At 38.9% G+C, this 20,866-nt stretch overlaps 1 protein-coding gene and 2 long non-coding RNA genes across 6 annotated transcripts; 1 reads left to right on the forward strand and 2 right to left on the reverse strand.

Annotated features, from left to right (window-relative positions):
* The first annotated feature begins 6,015 nt into the window (after nt 1–6,015).
* Nucleotides 6,016–7,160, forward strand: LOC128629967 (vigilin-like). The gene is made up of 2 exons (XM_053678521.1): nt 6,016–6,023; nt 6,210–7,160. The coding sequence occupies exons 1-2, from the start codon at nt 6,016–6,018 to the stop codon at nt 7,033–7,035; spliced, it is 834 nt and encodes a 277-aa protein (XP_053534496.1). The 3' UTR covers nt 7,036–7,160.
* A 1,178-nt stretch (nt 7,161–8,338) lies between these two features.
* On the reverse strand, nt 8,339–13,459 carry LOC128630117 (uncharacterized). Of its 2 annotated transcripts, XR_008394396.1 has the most exons (4): nt 13,126–13,459; nt 10,558–10,980; nt 9,699–9,827; nt 8,339–9,331 (listed from the first exon to the last, which is right to left on the reverse strand). It is a non-coding gene; the product is annotated as an uncharacterized LOC128630117 (long non-coding RNA). The 2 variants fall into 2 exon arrangements; XR_008394395.1 differs by having other exon boundaries at nt 10,558–13,459.
* Nucleotides 13,460–13,820: 361 nt separating this feature from the next.
* Nucleotides 13,821–19,243, reverse strand: LOC128630114 (uncharacterized). Of its 3 annotated transcripts, XR_008394390.1 has the most exons (6): nt 18,991–19,243; nt 18,386–18,501; nt 15,418–15,490; nt 15,206–15,282; nt 14,891–15,081; nt 13,821–13,940 (listed from the first exon to the last, which is right to left on the reverse strand). It is a non-coding gene; the product is annotated as an uncharacterized LOC128630114 (long non-coding RNA). The 3 variants fall into 3 exon arrangements; XR_008394389.1 differs by having other exon boundaries at nt 18,386–19,243; XR_008394391.1 differs by lacking the exons at nt 18,386–18,501; nt 18,991–19,243 and adding an exon at nt 15,990–16,452.
* Between the last annotated feature and the right edge of the window lie 1,623 nt (nt 19,244–20,866).

Genomic DNA, 20,866 nt, shown 5'->3' on the forward strand with positions numbered 1-20,866 from the left:
AGGTGACTAGGTGAGAGAAAGCGGGACGCGGAAATGAAAGCCAGGTGAGAATGGCGGAACTGATGGTGTGTGTTTGCCAAGGACCATGCTAATGCTCTTACTGTGGATTATAACCTTGTGGATATTGATTCAGGAGGCTGGCGAACACTTCGGGAATATTCTGCCAAGGTGAATAAACGAGCGAGCGGAGTTCGGAGGCACATCACAGGTTTGAGATCCTTTCTTTAATACTTTTGTGGAGAAACAGTATGTTTAAATCGTTGGATGTTACTGTCTGTAAAGAACTCCGAGTGTTAAGCGGAATCTGACTGCTCTTTCCCATGCTTTCGGGTTCACGAACTCCCGTACGCCTAAATCACCGCCATTGAAGTGCAGCTTTAAAGTGAAAACTTTTTTGTTTTGGTTAAGAATTATTTTGGGGTTAAATGTTTTATTTTCTGCCTTTTGTGTGTGAAAATTTTCTTTTATGAATAGAGCCTTGTTTCCTTATGGGTGCGTTTATTAATCCCACGTAGGGGAACTTTTTGGTTTTCATTATTTAGGTTTCTATGACTGAAACGATCTGTATTTTCTTATGTTTATTGCATAAATAATAATAAACTTATTTTGTAAGAATTGAGTAGCCTTATTCTGAGTGATGTCCAAATTATAAGTTATAAATGACTTTTAATTTGAACTGTCTGGCGTCCAAACCCCATAAGGTACCACGCTACAGAGTGGCGCCCAAATGGGGACCGAACCGTAAGATTTAGAAAGTTTAGTTGGGGTACTGAACTTAACAGTCTTGGACATTTGCGTTATTGATGGACTTGACCATTGTTAATTATTGCGAAATACAGTGTGTACATATATTTTCAGTTTTTCTGGTTGATGTTTACATGAAATGTATGGTTATTGAGAACATTCAGGAGTCTGTGTAACTACTTGCTGCTCTGTATTGTTTCTCTTCTTCCCTGGCCATGTCTACCCCTAACCCTCGAATCAAGCGCATCATTACTCTTGTCTTCTTATTGAAGGAAAGAGCCAGGCTCCCACATTCAGTGGAAAAGCAGAGACTGCCTGTGATTTTGCAAGCAGCTGTTATCTGCCTTGCACCAAAAGCTCAATGGAAGGGAAACCGCTCCCAGCCTTTTTCGGGCGTAGACCTCTCGCTGATAGGTGAACTTGGCGACCAGTACTTTATGGAAAATTTTCCAGTCACGCACAGAGTCTTACTGAGCAACAAAAGAGCCAGGCTTCCACTTTCTGTAGAAAACCAGAGACTCCCTTTCATTTTGTAAGCAAATGTTAACTGCTTTGCTACAAAGGCACAAAAGAAGGAAATCTGCTCTGTCCAAGGTCTCGCTTTCCGGCTGTTCCTAGAGGACCTGATCCTACGGTGATGACAACCGGTCAGTTATTAAAGCAAAGTTCAAAATTGCTAGCTTGTTTCTGCCCAGTCTCGAACCAGGGACCTTTTGCATGTGAAGCAAACATGATAACCACTACACTACAGAAACCACAACAGAAACACCCTTTAGCTGTTGCCTATGGTCTGCTGATGAGAAGAGCACATAGTTAAACTTTTGTTCAGCCATCTGCTTTGAAATGTGATCCATGTCTATCTCCATGAAAGACTTGGCAACAAATGCCACACATATCTCAAGATTTTCAAAATCACTGAACCTTTCCTCAGATTCCTGCCCAAGCCTGGACAGGAGGTCACAATACTCGAGTACATCCAAAACTTTGGTTGCATTTGCATGGCTTTCTTTCTATCTTTACCAATGACGGGAAGTGTTGCAATCTTTTGTTTTTCAATTGCTGAAGGTAAAATGACAGTTTTGCTTTAAATACCTTCACAGCACTGATCGTATCACATATGGTTTTGTCTTTACCTTGTAACTGAAGATTGAGCTGATTCAGTTTCTCTGTCACATCAGCCAAGAATGCAAGATCAAGCAGCCATCAGACAACAGGTTAGTGTCGTCCCCCCCCCCCCCCCCCCCCCCCAGTTCCATTAAAGCCGTAATTTCACTCACCAAGGAAATAAAACGGTGAAGTACCTTACTCCTACTCAACCATCTGACTTCTGTATGAAGGAGATCGCCATACTCTGCAGAAATTTTGAATACAAATTCTTACATTCAGCCATAATCCAGTCCAGACATTCCGTCATCTGCTCTGTGCAGCACTGCTTCATACACGCTGTAGGAGAAAATAAAGACTTCAGATCATCACCATCATCACCATCATTATCACCATCACCATCATCGTCCTCATAATCATCGTCATTGTCATCATTGCCATCATTGTCACCCTCATTGCCGTCATCATCATAGTCACAGTCATCATCGTCGTCACCATCATCATAATCATCATCATCATCATCGTCACCATCATCGCCGTCATATCATCGTCATTGTCATCATCATCACCATCGTTATCATCATCATCGTCGCCGTCATCATTATCTTCATCGTCATCATCATGGTCATAGTCATCATCTATTGTCATCATCATCATAGTCACCATCATCGTCATCATGATCATCATCGTCAACATCATCGTCGTCATCAACATCGTCAACATTGTCACCATGATCATCACACTCCAATGCCCTACAAAACTCTAAAAAAAACTCAGAAAACCTCTGAAACCCTCTGAAATGCTAAAAAACTCAAAACCCCCAAAACCCGCCAAAACAGTCCAAAAACCCCTCAAACCCTCCAAACCTGAAAAAACTCTCCAAAAAAAAAACCCCTCAAAACCCCAAAAGTTGCAGCTTTATTACAGATGTGTTGAAAATGTTTAATTTCTCAAGGGTTTACATTGGAGACCCCCTAATGGTCAAAAGTATAAAGACATGTAGAACTGCAGCACAGTAAACCTTTACTGTGTGTAAAGGCCAAGAAGAAATAAGCAGCTGATATACACATCAGATAAAGTATTTCCTGAAGGAGCCGGGCCAGACTGGGACAGAAATTGGGACAGAAACTGGGTCTCACACCCACCCGGTCCTCCCCATACACAATAATACATGTTTGATGTGAACATTAATAAAGCTATTGACCTGTAGCTGCATGATTTCATGTACAGTGCTGCTGTCACATGATTAGCTGAGTGTATATGGGCCATTGTTCCAGTGATACAATAGAGACTATAATAATTAGAAAATATATTTATAATTAAAATCTACAAGTTAATATAGGAAATTTAAGTAAGACTAGTGAATTTAAATTCAATTTGCATATCCCTCATCAAAAAAAAAGTTGAGCAGACACGACAGTACGTTTTTTTTATCCATGAACACGCATATGTACATAAAATTAATCAGATCTCTACACTTAAAGGTCGTAAACCCTGTTACCTCAGTGTCAAGCCTGTTACCCTTGTGTAACCAGTGTTACCTCAGTGTCAAGCCTGTTACCCTTGTGTAAACAGTGTTACCCTCACGTCAACTATAAAGTTTGTATCTCCATGTGGTATTCGTGTACTGTGAAGTATCTGGTGTTAAATTTTGGGAAAATGAAGAAAACTAAAGTACAAGTTACACTCTAAACACAAGCTCCATTAAATCATCTTCAGAGAAATGCTGTTACTAAAGACTTCGTATAGTAATTGATACTCTAGATAAATATCCCCGCTCATGCCAAGGGACCAAGTGGACACACACATTCATGATAAAAAGAGACTTTATTTACAGTTTACATTTTCATATCACTATAATTTGATTAAAATTACACCTCTTATTTAACAGTTCAGATCAGTAGTTCATAGAGTACAGAAGATACCAATAAGGCCACATTGTGAAGCACACACACACATAAAAGGACACATTTTGATATTTTGTAAAATAGTTAGTAAAATTAGAATAATTTTAAGATTTTTTTTTTGTTTTTTTTTTTAAATAGCAAGCTTTTTGTGCCAATTGACAGGCGTGTCTGAGTCAGTGAGGGCGGAGCTTAAGTATAATCTGAACTGTATAACATCACCACTAGCTTCTGTTTTTATTTATTTAGTATTTGTGGGCATAAAAGCCTGCCTATAATTAAAAAGTATAATAGTTTAGTAATATCAGCTGTGCTAGCCCGTCACCTACCCACAGCACTAGTTAACATAGCGAACATTAACGTTACCTACCCAGCAGTCGCTATACAGCATTAAATAGATGATCAAGCTGAACAAGTGGAAAGAAACGCTAATGGATGTCACATGATTAAGTTGAAAAAAAAATTCACATAAGCTCCACCCATACTGAACCAGGAACACCTGTCACATGGCAAATTCAGTATATACTGACTGTGTGTGCGAGAAAGAGAGAGGTAATGCAACATGTCCAGCAGAGGGAGCTGGTGAACTATGTGTTTCTCCAGTACACACACCCCATCTCTCTCTCTCTCTCTCTCTCTCTCTGTCTCTCTCTAACACACCCCCCACACACACGCACGCACACCCCCCCACACCCACATACACACACACACTTCAGATGTGTAGGACACTGTGTATAGGCCTACAAGACATTCCCCGGAAAATGTGTCTTCTACTTTAAACAAAACTCCCGATTCTTTTAAGCAGCACTTTAAACATTTTACATCCTAAAGGGTTAGGTTTAGAAGGCATGTAATACGCGCGTTTCTTATAAAACACCGTCTTTAAAATGTTTACCTCCTAAAGGGACCTATTTAGAAGGTATGTAAAAAGTTTTTTTTATTATTTATTTTTTCTTTTTTACATTTATTCAGGTATATCAATGTTTTAGAGTATTTATTTCAGTAAATACAGATTTCGTGCTATATTTCCATGTAAAATAATCTCTCAGAGAGAAAGTTAGAAGTGAATGAATGTGCTGCTCCTCTCTGCCCCTCACTGAACAGAGTAGCCGCAGAGAGAGGCGTGTCTCCGGGGGGAAAGCAGGACCTCACACTCACCGGGCAGTACTGGCCATTCTCTTCTACAGAAAGTAGCTAAGGTTTGGCTAAAAAGTCGCTAGATATGACGCTAGGAGCTTTTTTGAAAACGTCTGCAGCGGGGAGCCCTATTTTGAGTGAAAGGATTGTATTCATGTTCTGTAGAAAATAAACCCTTTAAAGTTATTTAGTGATTTCGTATTTATTGACTTTTTATCATCCAAGCAATTTTAAGCCTTTATCTCTGTAATGTTCTTCCCTATTTGTGGATATTCTCGAGTGAAATAGACGAGGCCACCTAGGGAACACATGAAGTTATGTAGGAGCAGTGATGAGAATGAAATGACTAATAAGATTAGAAAGACATTAATAATGTTAATATTAGCAGTAAATTTGTGTACTTTATTACGATAACTATACTGTTATGTACATGATATAATGTTAATGTGTTAATATGTTTTAAATGTGTTTGTGTGCTGTCCTTATACCGTGTCTAGGTCAGTCTCCCCACAGACATGTATAGTCAAATCGGAGCAGCGAGCCATAAGATCTGTTATGACGTCACGTTCAGAGTTCTATAAGTTTCCTGATGGTATGCTTGACGGTTGTTCCCTTTATGACGCCGCGAATGTCAAGGTTTTTAAACTTTGTGGTATCTGAGCAGGCGTCTGTATTCATTTGAACGGAGTAGTATTTAATCATTGGTCTATCTAACCTTTTCATGTGGTTAGTTTCTTTGTTTGTTCATCTGTGTTTAAGAATGGACATTGAAATAATATATCCAGATATGTGTACAGCTGCTGTGTGACAATGTAAACTTAAAAAACCCCAACATTTCCATGTCTAGAGAAGAGGGTGCGTTCTTTAAAAATTAAATCATAATGATGATGCTGTTAAACAGTTCAGAAGCTCCGTGTATTGTCCTTGATATGTGAAAACTAGACAATGCACAGTAATAACGCTGATGAGCTGCGTCAGTGTAAAATAGCCCAAATCTACCTTCTGTTTCAGGCGGCGTTGTGCTGGATGGAGCTTGACTGCCCTCGTGTGTCCAAACTCGGGAACGGCAGTTTCCCAGAAGGGGTATTCTGTTCCAAGTTTGTGGTAGTTGGCCAAGAAATATTACATGGAGACGTGAGGCTGCAGTGGAAGCCCTGAAGGTTCTGGTACATGTGAGCATTGAAGGAGAAGTGCCTTTTGAGCTTCATCGCTACATCACTGGGCAGAAAGGAAGTGGCATTCGCAAAATGATGGATGAATTTGAGGTCAATATTCAAGTGCCTGCTCCTGAGCTCCAGTCCGACATAATTTCCGTTACAGGCCTTGCCACTCACCTGGACCTAAAGAAGGGCTTTTTGAGCGCATCAAAGGGCTGCAGGCTGAACTGGAGGATCGGGCTCTCAGGAGCTTCAAGTTGACCATCACTGTGGATCCCAAATATCATCTCAAGATCATTGCTCGCAAGGGTGCCATAATCACCCAGATCCATACTGACCATGATGTCAACATCCAGTTCCCTGAGAAAAATGACGAGAACCATGACCAGCTCAGCATCACCGGCTATGAGCAGAATGCTATAGCAGCACGTGATGCTATCCAAGGCATTGTTGATGAGCTGGAGGAAATTATATCTGAGGACATTACCTTGGACAGCAGAGTTCATGCTCGCATTATTGGTGCTCGTACCAAGGGTATCCGCAAAATCATGGATGAATTTAAAGTTGATCTTCGGTTTCCTCAGAGCGGAGCTGCAGATCCCAATTTGGTTACTGTAACTGGCCGTCCAGAGATGGTTGATGAAGCCATAGATCATCTCCTGAACTTGGAAGAGGAATGTATGGCTGATGTGGTGGAAGATGAGGCCAAGATGGCCTACATGAAGCCATCTGGCACTGCAGCAGCCAAACCTGAGGAACCCCGTGGGCCCTCCAATGGATTTGTGGTGAGGGAGGCACCCTGGGCTACCAGCAGTGAGAAGGCCTCTGATATGAATAGCTCCGAGGACTTCCCCAGCTTCGGTACTCCTGTGGCTGCTGCCAAAGCTTCTCCATGGGGACCAAAGTGTTTTAGAAGTGACCTGTGGTTGGTGGATGTCTCTGTGAGCAGCATGCGTCAGTGTGTGTTCATTCACACTCTCCAGGCCTGAACGCTCTGCGGTCAACCACACTTTCTCGCTCCTAGCACAGAACTAAGAGTTAAGAGAAGTAAAGGCTGAAGGCTGACGGAGGACGACTGAAAGACATAACCTGAGATACTTTTTATCCAACATACTCTCTCTCCCCTTTTTTTAACCTGTTCATGATAATTATTGTATACTTTACCTATCTTTGTAATGTTCTTCCCTATTTGTGGATAGATGAGGCCACGTAGGGAACACATGAAGCAGTGGTGAGAATGAAATTTCTACTAACATTAGAAATACATTAATATTTTCATATTACAAATCAATTTGTGTACTTTAACATTATATAATATACATAGCAGTATATTTATCAATTCAATTTTTATTTATTTGTATAGCGCTTTTACAATAGACATTGTCTCAAAGCAGCTTTACAGAAATATCAAACTATTTATCATCATCATCATCATCATGTGTGAATATGCTTTAAATGTGTTGGTGTGCTGTCTGTATACCGTGTCTCTTTCCGTCTGTCTGGCCAGCGCGCGCACATATATAGTGAAATCGGAGCAGCGTTCAGAGTTCTAGACCTATCCTGGTGGTATGCGTGACCATTTTCCCCGTTTATGATGCCGCGAATGTAGAGTTTTTAAACGCTGTGGTGTCTGAGCAGGCCTCTGTATTCATTTGAACGGAGTTGTATTAAATCATTGCTGTATCTAACCTTTGCATTTTGTTAGTTTATGTAGCGTTTTTTAATAATGGACATTGTCACAAAGCAGCTGTACAGATATCTGGATATATTATTTCAATGTAAACTTACAAACAACATTTCCATGTCAAGAATCGAGGGTATGTTCTTTAAAAATGTAATAATAATAATAATAATAATAATAATAATAATAATAATAATAATAATGCTGTTAAACAGTTCAGAAGCGCCGTGTATTGTTTTTGATATGTCAAATCTAGACAACGCAGGCCAAGAGAGTGACCATCATGCCCAAGGATATTCAGCTGGCCCGGTGTATTCGCGGAGAGCGCTCGTAAACGACAACTTCATCTAATATACACAAAGGCTCTTTTAAGAGCCACTTCATCGTCTCAGAAAACAGCAAATTTTCTTTCTTGGGCAGTTTGAAAATTTAGAACGTGGTACAGAGAGAAGGGGACATTACATTATAATATATATATATATATATATATATATATATATATATATATATATATATATATATATATATATATATATATATATATATATATAGTGTTAGATTTCCAAGTATCTCATGGAATCTCATATTTATGTCCTCAGAGGTCTGGATGGTTCATAATGTACCAGTACATCAGAAATATATATTGGACCCAAACCATTCAGTGCTTTATAAAACAGTAAAACTGGGATATGGAATTCCAGAAAAACTCAACATGCACATAGTATTTTGTAATTGCCTGTATATACACACACCTCATAATGTGGTGTAAATACACTACACAAATATTTATACACAAAGTTACACACATTACGATGCTATTTTTTCTAATCAGATATGTGTAATCCTTTTTGTATCTAATTTCTTGAAAAGTACACAAGTACTCATTTTCCAACATTATGTGGCAAGATACAATTAAAGCATATAACATACCGCATGCTTAAAAAAATCCGTAATTAAACAATGCTTCAATAATGTGGATGTTAGATTCTGGTCTATGGAATTCCCATGACGAATCTTATGAATGATAGACAACAATTATATAGTTTAACAAACTCCGTGAATATTTTTAATAAACATGCATGAATTTTAGTAAATGCAGACAAAGTGAATAGCTGAAAAATGACATTCAATATTGTAACACACAAAACAGCCAGATATTGTACCTATGTATTGCTAATCAAAGAAAACAATTTATTACATTTACATTACATTCACTTAGCAGACGCTTTTATCCAAAGCGACTTACAAATAAGAAAGATACAAGCAAAGCGATATATCAAGCAGAGAACAATACAAGAGCAGCTACCATACAAGATCTATTCATTGAATTCTAGAAGAAGCAACGTGCAGACTAGAGGTGTAAGTGCATTTTTTTTTTTAATTTTTTTTTTTTTTTTATGAGTTGGTTAGGTGTTCATAGAAGAGGTGGGTCTTTAATTAGTCAGACATCAAACCCAATGGAATTCCCCGTATATTCAAGCTCATTAGAATTGTACTGTTTGGAGGCTGTCACGCAAGGGAGAGGAATGATATTACAAAATTGAATCTGAACTGGACTCAGGCCCAATTCTTGCAGGACGCACTGGAGATCCCACGTAGCTCTGCTGTGAACAGACAGTGGATATATCTGAATATATGGCATTTCATTTCATTGTTATATACATGTACTATATGATGCAGTCTGAACCAACAATTTCGGAAACAGTAAAACTACAGACATTAGCTACACATTCCTGATCGCAAGAAAGTGAACCACAATTCACTCATAATTTGAAACCTCCAAATCAATCATCAGTATTCACAAAAGGTTTGGAGCATGTATGCACTTTCAGTTATATGCATAGTGGAAAGGTTTTTGCTTTTCAAATGGATATAAAAACTAATGAGTCAGTCAACAGTGTTACACAATGGCACATTTGTATGAATGAGAAAAGAAAAAGAATCACAGAAGTTGTAGATTTAAATTCTAACCTTCATCATAAACACTCATAATATGTTTCTTGCCACTTTTCCTGCCTGGGGCATTTTTTAGGTAGCTGCCGATGGCCTCTCTGCAACCGGCAACAGTATATTCACGTCCATGTGCTTGTTCGGCAATATCTGTAACATAAATATCAACAAAAACATTCAGCCTTGGAATGCAATAACAGAGAAAATGTCCAATTTCTGAAGGCAAGACTTTCTTTTCAAGAGTTTGCAAAGGAGGCATATACTGTCATGTACCGTCATTTCCAGACTATAAGCCGCTACTTTTTTCACACGCTTTGAACACTGCGGCTTAAACAACGATGCGGCTAATTTATGGATTTTTACGGGTTAACGAGCTTCATGCCGCCAAAACATTTAGCCTCGTCACATCGGACCAATGAAATTACAGAACAGGTCACAGTGGACCAATGAAATTGTTCGAATTAAATCAAACACACTCACACTAAATTCTTCAGATCAGTCATTTTACGCTTCATGCACACACCCTCATCATGGAAAACACACGAAGAAATGCATTTGATGCAGCTTTCAAGTTAAAGGCGATCGATCTGGCTGTTGAAGAAGGAAATAGAGCTGCTGCACATAAGCTTGGCATGCACTGTTCAGGAAAAAAAGCATTTACGGTATGTATTTAATTAAAAGTTAAAAAAAATCTATCTGTGTAACATCTTTCTGTGTAAATATCTCGCGTTACAACGTGGACACCTGCGGCTTATAGACAAGTGCGGCCTATATATGTACAATTTTTTTTTTCTTTTTAAAGTTAGTGGGTGCGGCTTATATTCAGGTGCGCTCAATAGTCCGAAAATTACGGTATACATTTTTTATCCTTCATACTCACAGTGTACAAGGCGATACACTTCATCCTGATAAGTCAAAGCCAGCTTCCCACCTTTTGACACTTTCAACAAAAACATACATTACAGACTGTTCTCCCCGATTCTTTGGAGAATGGAGCGAACTGTCTCTCCGATGCTGCTCTGCCTCATTGTCTTCAAGTAAGCACGCTACAAGAAATTCAAATAAAAAATCTCTGGAATACATGGTCCAACATAAGATACAATTCCATCATTTAGTCACATAGGAGTCAAATTCCAGGTGAACATTAAAAAGTTTGACTTACAAAACAGTTGACTTACAAAACAGAAGTTTTTCGCTATTCTTCAGTTGTTGTTTATTGTTGTTATTGTTCAGTTGCAAACATACAGCTCTGTATCATCAGCATAACAGTGGAAATTCATTCCATGTTTATGAATAATTTGACCTAGAGGTAGCATATACAAAATAAAAAGCAGTGGGCCTCAAACAGAACCTTGTGGAACACCAAATTTAACCTCAGTATTCATGGAGAAGTCTCCATTTACATCTACAAACTGAACTGATAACGATCGGTCTAATAAGACCTGAGGCAGGAGAGGACTGTTCCCTTAATGCCAACATTTTCTAATCTATCAAGGAGAATAGTGTGATCTATAGTATCAAAAGCTGCACTAAGGTCAAGTAACACAAGCAACAAGACAAACCCTGATCAGAGGTCAGTAGAAGGTCATTTACTACTTTAACTAACGCTGTCTCTGTGCTATGATGAGGTCTACGTCCTGACTGATACATTTCATGAATGTTATTCCTATGTAAGTACGAGCATAACTGCTGTGTACAACTTTTTCTAAGATCTTGGAGATGAAGGGGAGATTAGATATTGGTCTATAGCTGGACAGTTGAGAGGGGTCAAGGTCAGGTTTTTTAATCAGGGGTTTAATAACTGCTAATTTAAATGATTTAGGTACATAGCAAGTGCTAAGGGAAGAGTTGATTATATTTAAAAATGGTTCAATTACTCCAGGACAAATCTGTTTAAATAGACATGTAGGTACGGGATCTAGTATGCAAGTTGATGAATTTGCTGAAGAGATTAATGAAGCTAGTTCGGTCTCTCTAAGGGGAGTAAAACATTCTAAACATTAATCCGATATTGCTATATCATCGTCTACAGGGTTAGTTATAATACTGTCTGGTTTTAATTTAATAGCCTGAATTTCACATCTAATATTTTCAACTTTACCAATAAAAAGTTCCATGAAATCTTCACCGCTATGTAATGATTGTGATTGAGTGTTTCTCTCTGTGGTGGTTTCATTCCTAGTAAATTTTGCTACTGTGTTGAATAGAAATCTAGAATTGTTTTTGTTGTCTCCTATTAAGGTGGAGAGACTTTTCTAGCATCGCTAAGAGATTTCCTATATTTCAGTAGGTTCTCCTTCCATGCTGTTTGAAATATCACCAGTTTGGTTTGACGCCAATGTTCTAATTGTCGATTTGTCTGTTTTAAGGTTCGCGTTTGATCGTTATACCAGGGTGCTAGCTTTTTCTCTCTAATTATTTTTCTTTTGAGTGGAGCCACTCTATCTAGCATGTAGCGGAGTGTTGACTGTAAGCTTTCAGTCACCTAATCGAGTTCTATCGGATCAGACGGTGATCCAAATATAATTGATGTCTCTGGGAGGTTATTTATGAAGCTCGGTGCAGTAGCTGATGTGAAAGCACGCTTTATGCGGTAGCAAGGCGAGGTGGAAATATTATGATCAATTCGTATTATGAAAGAGATAAGATAATGGTCTGAGACAACTTTAGACTGCGGAAAAATTATAATATTTTCTATATTTAATCCGTATGTTAGTATGAGGTCAAGAGTGTGACCACCATTATAAGTAGGCCCGATTACGTTCTGATTAATCCCTACTGAATCTAAGATGGACACAACCGCTGTTCTCAGAGGGTCTTCTGGATATCAAAGTGAATATTAAAATCACAGACGATTAATGCTTTATCTACAGACACAACTACAGACACATTCACTAAGAAATTCAGCATATGGCCCTGGGGGCCTGTAAATAATTAGAGGAATTTACTTATTTTTAGTGGCTACATAAGTTATGCTGGTATAAAGAATTTCAAAAGAATTAAATTTATTACTAGGTTTTTGTGTGACGGCTAGATTTTGACTATGGATGAGTCCAACACCTCCTCCTCTACCAGCTGAACGAGGCTGATGTACATAACTGTATCCAGGAGCACTGGCTTCATTTAATGCCATGTACTCGTTTGGTTTAATCAAAGTTTCCGTTAAACACATTAAATTACATTCCTGATCAGTAATGATGTCGTTAACAATAAGAGCCTTAGACGCAAGAGATCTAATGCTCAATAGTCCTAGCTTCAGATTAAAGGTGCTGGATGTATGATCTAATTTTAGGTTAATTAGGTTACTAAAACAAACATTCTGAAATTGTCTATGTAATTGTATAGCTCGGGGAACAGACACAGTCTCTATAGAATGTACTACAGGTGTTGGACTATTAACTGAACATTGCTTATGATGAACTTTGTTATTGTAGGAAAATGTGCTTACGGTAGACAGTCACTTGGTCTGTAGCGTCTTGGAAATGTTGTCTGACAGCAGTTCCGATCCCAGAACAGATTCCAGTTATTAACAAACAGCAGATTCTGTTCATTACACCAAGAAACTAACCAGTCATTCAAAGCAAGAAGTCTACTGAGCCTTTCAGCTCCACCTCTGTATGAGGGAAGAGGTCCAGAGACGATGATCTTCGCGATGGGTGATCTGCCTCGTACCGTCTCGATCAGGCTGGAGAAGTCCCTCTTCAGAACCTCCGCCTGCCACAGCCTGATGTTTGCCCCCACGTGCAGCACGACCGCTCCAATGCGCTAGTCCTTCTTCAGGATTCCTGTTAGCTGCTCAGCGACATCAAGGACACAAACAAAAGAAAAACTGTGTGTGCACCTTACCCCTTGTTGAAGCGACGTGGACGTTTCGCACAATGGAGTTCCCAACGATCACACAGGATCAATCTTATTTTGTTAAGAGTATTAATATTTTGTAGATTCTGCAAGGGGTATGTAAACTTCCGACCGCAACTGTGTACCCACCCAGCTACCAACAAACACGCACACTAATTCAACCGCTTAAAAACAGCAAGGATTTTTTTAAAAAACATTTTTTATGAACAATTAAAAATAGACTACAGTATGAACATTTTAACAAATACCACAAAAACACCACATTTAAAACACTCTACATACCTTCTTTTTGCAAAAGACTTCTCTTGCACCCACACTCTTGATCTGATGCCAGCTGGAGCCACCTCTTCATGGTCCCCTCGACCTCCATCGCTGCAGCTTTAGGCGTAAAGAGGTTTCTATGAACTTTGGAATAAAGCAATACATATCATACAGTCATTATGAATCATAAGCATTAATTATGCTTATACCATGGTCATTGTGAATACTGGATTCTGATTGGCTGGAAGGTGTGCATTATAACCGTTTATTGCACAGGTAGTTCCAGTCAGTTTGATCACCGTGATCATTTCTAAATCAATGCGCAGCCTACATGCACACACACGCACAGACACTCGAGCATACATTGACATTCATATGAACAGACACCTCTTGCCAGCGCTGTCTGCAACTTTAACAATAAAAATAGCTTTGCTGGTGAAAAGCTACATGATATTTCTCAGCAACGAGGTGGTAAGAGCACTGTTTCTGAAGTAATTCAACTCTCAGTTTTACTACACTACTGTTGCGCAACACTGACTGCCGAGAGGCACACATGATGCAGGTAATTCATACACGCTTAATCTCTCTCTCTCTGATAGATATCTGTCAATTCATTCGAATAAATGTAATCTTATCATACTACTTTATCTCTGTGTCTGATATATATCGGGCAAAATTCCAGATCTAACGACTTAACTAATAAAAATTAACGATCATTTTAAACTTCTAATCAAAGTTTGTGCTTCTAAACCAATGACAGCTTTAACGTTATTAATTGTGGAAAGACCATGGTATAGGCGGGGTAATCCATGGCTAGGTGTGCATTAAACGATTTGAACGAGTGGTTCATTTCCTCCACATCAGGCATTAAAATCGTTTAATGCACATCTAGCCGTGGATTACCACGGCTTGTGTTTTCCATGTTTTCCATCTCTACTAAAGAGTAGGTCATAACTGTTCCCTCATATCAAAGTGGTGTTGAACATTGTGCTTTGAGTACGAGTGTGTCACCTTGAGAAAACAGAAATGCTCTCAGTCGCTGTGTAATTGTGCAAGTAGTTGTTAACAAAAAAAAAAGAGAAAAAAATTCTCACCAGATCTTGCTTGTAATCTGGGCTCTGTTGCATCCTTCGCTCCAGACTACGCAGTTGAGGAAGGTCTTGCAGGGCAGTAAATCTTCATCAACATCCAAAGGCTGCAGCTGGACCTCCTGTAGTTGAAGCAATCTCAGTGGTTTGTTGGTCCAGCACCATCTCTAATTTAGTCAACACCTCCCTCAGCATGGCTATGATAAAGAAAATAAAATATATTTTGTTATACAACTATACAACTCCATCCTCAGTCTTATTGGTAACCTACACAATTCCAGTAAGATGGCTGAGTGGAAATCACGGTTAATTAATACCTACCAAAGAAAGTTAATCAGAAAGCAGAAGAATACGCTCACACGGCATATCGTCCATCGGCTGCCAGTTCTGCAGCATCTCTGTAAGAGTGTAAAATATTGACTATATTGCCAAATTCTACAATGTTTCATGAAAAATACAACTTTGAATATGCTCTCAAAGCATCAAGGAATAGCAATAGCGATGTGCTGAACGAATATCTGCATGTTTTACACCTTGGTGGTCTTTACCCAGACACTTCCACGTCTGACTGGAGGTCTGACCAGGTCCTGCCCTCTTTATCGCTGTCTGTAAAATACAGTTGCATTTAAACTTTATTCAATCCCTTCAGGATCACTCAATGAGACAAAAAATTAGTATATTGCTAGACTATGGCTAAGAATTGCACATAAGAAATACAGTGTTGAGCCGAACAACAGGTCTGTTATACTGCCAAGTGGACAATATAATCTAATAACGGGACACAGCATGCTGCAAACTGTGTGGGTTTTCTGACACAATATATTAAAAAAGTTAAATAAAAAGTAGTAAAACAGGAACGGAAGGAATAAACTAGGAGTTTATCTTATTTGTAGAGCAATTAAAAAAGCTTTATAAAAAAAAAAGTGTCAAGCTGCTTCTTAACTTAACCTTTAAGCTAGCCGGCTAGCTAGCTGCTAGGATACTGTCTGATGTTCTTGTCACAATCACACATACCGTTGAAAAGATTTTTAAAAAACATTTTCTCCCTGACATTTTAAATATCAAACAATATTGTAGACTGAAATTACTCAATTAAATTACTTACCTTCTTCAGCTGAAATGATTCCTCTTGAAAACGAAGAATGACTGCAGCCTCGAGTATCCTAACTGATTTAACCGTCAAAAGTTTTTTCCAGGCAGCTGAGCTCCTTAATTTTAGCTGTGGCCCGTCTGTGACTTAACGAACTCGAAAAAGCAGATACACACCGCTACACCGAGTATGGACCTGCCGCAAGTACACCTGCTTTCAGCCGAGATTGGCCCACATAGCAAAAACCGTTCGTCAGCGAGAAGTGGTGTGAACGGTCAGCAGGGCTCTGGGCAATTACCTTTTCACCGATACCGGCATTGAGCCGACAGTCGCGCATTTCTACCAGAATCGGCCTAATGTGCTTGCTATCCAGGAACTCTTCATCGCCCCTAACGGCAGAATGCTCCGGAAAAGTCTAAGCTTTTTACCAAATAAATGTAAAGTAAGAATTTCATCAATGGTAACTCTTCAACACCCGGGAAAAAATCAGCAATGATCGGCCTGGAGCTGGCCAGAGTCTGTGCGACATGACGCTCCCTCCCCGGGCTATGTCCGAGTGCTTTCCCCGCTGCACGGAGCACCGTCCATATAATTTTGGACACTTACAAATATTCGCTTAAAAATTCTCTTCGAAACTATTATGATATATTATATATGTGGCAATGTAGCTCAGTTAAATAGTGCATGGTGTTAAGAATGCCAAGGTCGCTGGTTAGAATCTCAGGGCTGATTACATTTTTGCATCTTCTAGAACTCAATTAAAAATCTTCTATTGTAGCACTACTTGCAGTGTTCTCTGCTTGATATACTGCTTTGCTTGTATTTTGTATTTTCTCATTTGTAAGTCTGGTGAAGGATGCGGGAATGAGCACAGACCCGGCCAAATAAAAAAATAAAGGAAAAAATATATAATAATAAAAAATGTAAAAATAAAAACATGGATTCCATGCTGCAGCAACTAATGGAGGCCAGCCTCCAGCAGCTGACGATAACGCCTGCAGCAGCCGGTAAGCGAGCAGAAACGTACAGGTACCATGTGAACCTGTTGAAGAGGTGAAAAACGCTCCTCACACTACTGCCACCCAGGTGCTGAACAGACAGTCATTTCAGCACCACTGTTGTCGACTGCAGCAGAGCATGAGGTGGGGAAATAGAGCACAACTTGCGGCAGATAAAACACTGCAACTCCTCACCCTCTCAGAGAAGACTGGAGAGGATAAAAAGGCATCACAACCTCAGCAGCTTGAGCAGCTTTTGTCTACGTGTCTATGCTGATCAATTCTGTTCTATGTCTTGCAGATGACGATGACGACAGCAAGTCTCTCCCCCCAAGAGCCCTCACCCCCACTACCTACGCTCCCTCCGCACTCTGCTACCGGCCTACACCGCTCTGCCTGGCCCATAGCGACCACACTCCTCTCTAACACCTCCCTCACAGACTGCTTCCCCAGGACAGAGTGTCCATGACCCTTCTGCACTCCCATTCTACAAAATAAAAGCTCTCTTAACCAGTCTCACTCTGTCTGTGTTCCACCTGCCGCTGCTGCTACACTATAAAACATTCAACCTTTCGTTCTTGAGATGTCACACTAAACAAGAATCTCATGCAAAAGCAAGGACACACAGAAGCATGGAATGATGGCAAAACCGTAGCTAGCCAAAAAAAAACAATAAAGGGCCTTGAGTTCCTAAACATGAAACTGCTGTGACCTCGTTTATTTTTGATTGTTGATATTTGTTTATCAATTCCAAATACTAATCAAGTCATCTGCTGGTTACAACAACTATATAGTCTATAGAATTCCTACAAACATTCAACCACTGGTTCTTGAGATATTGCATTAATGAGAACCTTAGATGGATGGACAGACTTAGTGGTGGAGACATAAAAAAAAAATATATAAAAGGTCTGCATAAATACTAAACTCAGACACACTTATCTAACGTTATGGTGTGTAGTAATGACCAACTAAAGCTATCTACTTAGTAAATCTGAGAAAGTTATGTTTAAAAAAACTTTACTGTCCCATAGTTCTTCATTTTAAACACTTTTCTTGTTGATGCTGACAAACGAGTAACCATTTCCTTCAGACTACTCACCTTTCACGACTTCATTTTGCCAGCCTTCTTCATTTGTAAACGCGTTAAAAAATGTGCATGCTCATGATATATCTATGCAACTCTACAAGTATCGGCACCCTATCTGCCTCGCTTTCTTTTTTAAAACTAGTTAGTAATATTCATTGCCATATCATAAGTAATTGGAAAAAATTAGTCTATGGTGTCATCTGGTGACAAATTGAGCATGCTTTAGCTACTTTCCCTAAAAAGAGTTGTGAAAGCTGGTTGACATGCTGTAGCACACTAAGGGAGTGATGGCTGCATGGACAGGAGTTGTGAAGAGTACTCACCCTACACTCGGGACAGCTGACTGAGGGGACAGAGTTGGAGTCCTGAGGACACTCCAGAGAGCAGAGACACTCCACACAGAAGAGCACATGGGGCAGCCTCCCCACAATCTTACCCTCTGTAAACAGCAACAAAACCACCAAAAAACATCAAGTTCACTTATTTATGAAGCTAAACATCACATGGAGGAAATTTCCCCCACTGCTCTTAACATTTCACATGGCTAACATTTGCTGTGTGGAATTTGGTTGTTTATCATTTTTAAGAAACCACGCTGCAAAAAAAAAAAAAAAAAAAAAGAAAATTAAGCTTTAATGCAAAACGTTAGCTAGCTAGCCAACTAAACTCAAGCTAACTTGAAGGCCATGTTTATCAATTAAGTCTCATTGTTTAGCTTTAAAACGCTCACTTTGAGGATGTAGTCTTGTAATTAATTAGGTTAATTAGGTGTGTTCTGAAACCACATTGCATTCAGCGCATTCAGCAGTGTGTAACCAAGATGCGTCCGGAAAATACTTGTATAAGTAAATACAGAGAATTTGTTTAAAACTTTTTTTTTTTTTTTTTTTTTTACCAGACAACGTGTACGGTAAGCCACAATTATTACATGCCACTGTAGCGTCCATTATGATGCTTTTTCACCGCGCACTTCACTTCCTTCAGTGACGGAAAGCACTGGCTCTTTTAAGTGAACCGAATCCTTTGGCTCAGCTCTTCAATAAGAGTCGATTCCTTTGGCTTCCGTACGGATCACTGCCATTTTTCTGAATCAGATTCAGAATCAGTTTTATTGGCCAAGTATGCCCGCACACTCAAGCAGGGATATGTATCATGCTATATAATTTAGCTAACAAACTGTCACCAAAGTAGCCGTGATGTGAAAACATGTAAACAGATGGGGGGGATGTAAAATAAATGAATAGATTTAAAGTGCATTACATTTATTCACTTAGCGGACGCTTTTATCCAAGCGACTAACAAATGAGAAAAATACAAGCAAAGTGATATATATCTAGCAGAGAACAATACAAGTAGTACCAGTAGTAACAAGTAAGAACTGTTCAACTGAGTTAGATATTTTATTTATTTCATTCCTACAAAAACTAAATTCTAACACTGAAAATAGTTTTATTTTTTTTTAAAGGAGGGAGATATTTGAAAGATTAGGCTTTTTAAAAACATCAGCAAATTTACATATAATTAGCTGCTTTCATTCAATTCTATTTATTTTGTAATTACTAAAAAAAGATATCACAATACCAGGTGGATGGTGGCTTAACGGTTAACACGTTCGCCTCACTCCAGGGTCGGGGGCTCGATTCCCACTGTATGAATGGATATAGTTGTGCCCGATGCTCCCTGGGATAGGCGCCAGGTTCCCCGTGACCCTGAAGGATAAGTGGTATTGAAGATGGATGGATGGATGGATGGATGGATATCACCTTACCTACAACATCATAGAAAAGTGTATTGTGACCTAATTTATCGCAATATCTATAACCAATTTATGGTTGTTGTTGTTTTGTTGTGTTTACATAGTTAATATTAACTTGCCTAGATAAACACAACAAAACAACAACAATAAATTGGAGTTGTTCCTTGTAATATATGACTTATATGTAAATAATGAAATTGCTAAATGCAAAAATATGTATAATAAATAATTGTAATCGTTTATACAATAACTGATATGTATATCACAGGTTACAGTGACATTGTATTGAAGATTAAGAATACTCTTTAAGGGCCATGAATGAAGGCCTCTGGAAAGAAACTGTTCTTGTGCCTGGTGTATTGGAAGTTCAAATAAAGTGTGTCCAAGCCGTGTCCAGAAAATATTATGGTCTGGGATGTATTGCCTTCATTGCTTAACTAGTCTCATGTTCATTGAGAACACATTAAAAAGACCAAATCAGCAGATGATCTTATCATATGCATGTGAGGAAACCATGTCCTGCGCTGTGGTTATCTTCTTTAAACATCTTTGTAGCCAAGCCTTCATTTTCCTACAACTGAGTTTACAAAAAAAAAAAAAAAAAACCATTATATCATGGTAACTATAACACCAGTCGCATACAAACTAGTAAATTATGTGCCCTTTGTGCTTGTGCTGCTGGATCTTCGATACGAAGGTAAGAAGGTACTGACTTCATATACTGGATAGATAGTGTGGAAACTGAACTGTCACACAGCTGTACAGATTCTACAGAAATACTTTTCATTAGACCTCACTAGTCTTAAGGAATGAATCTCACAAGTTTCTTCTAGTGCACTAAGTAGTACTCTACATACAAAGCCAAGCTTTTCTATAGACTCTAAAGAGATGTGACTTGATAATGAGACCTCTCTGTGCTGATGATTATGATAAAGTCCAAGATAATGATGTGTGCTTTGTATTTAAAAAATGACACAGGGAAATTACAGTCTCCATGTCTTTTATTATTATTAATAATAATAATAATAATAATAATAATAATAATAAT

Source organism: Ictalurus punctatus, unplaced genomic scaffold (genome assembly GCF_001660625.3).
Source record: "Ictalurus punctatus breed USDA103 unplaced genomic scaffold, Coco_2.0 Super-Scaffold_100046, whole genome shotgun sequence".
NCBI classification, from domain to species: Eukaryota; Metazoa; Chordata; class Actinopteri; order Siluriformes; family Ictaluridae; genus Ictalurus; species Ictalurus punctatus.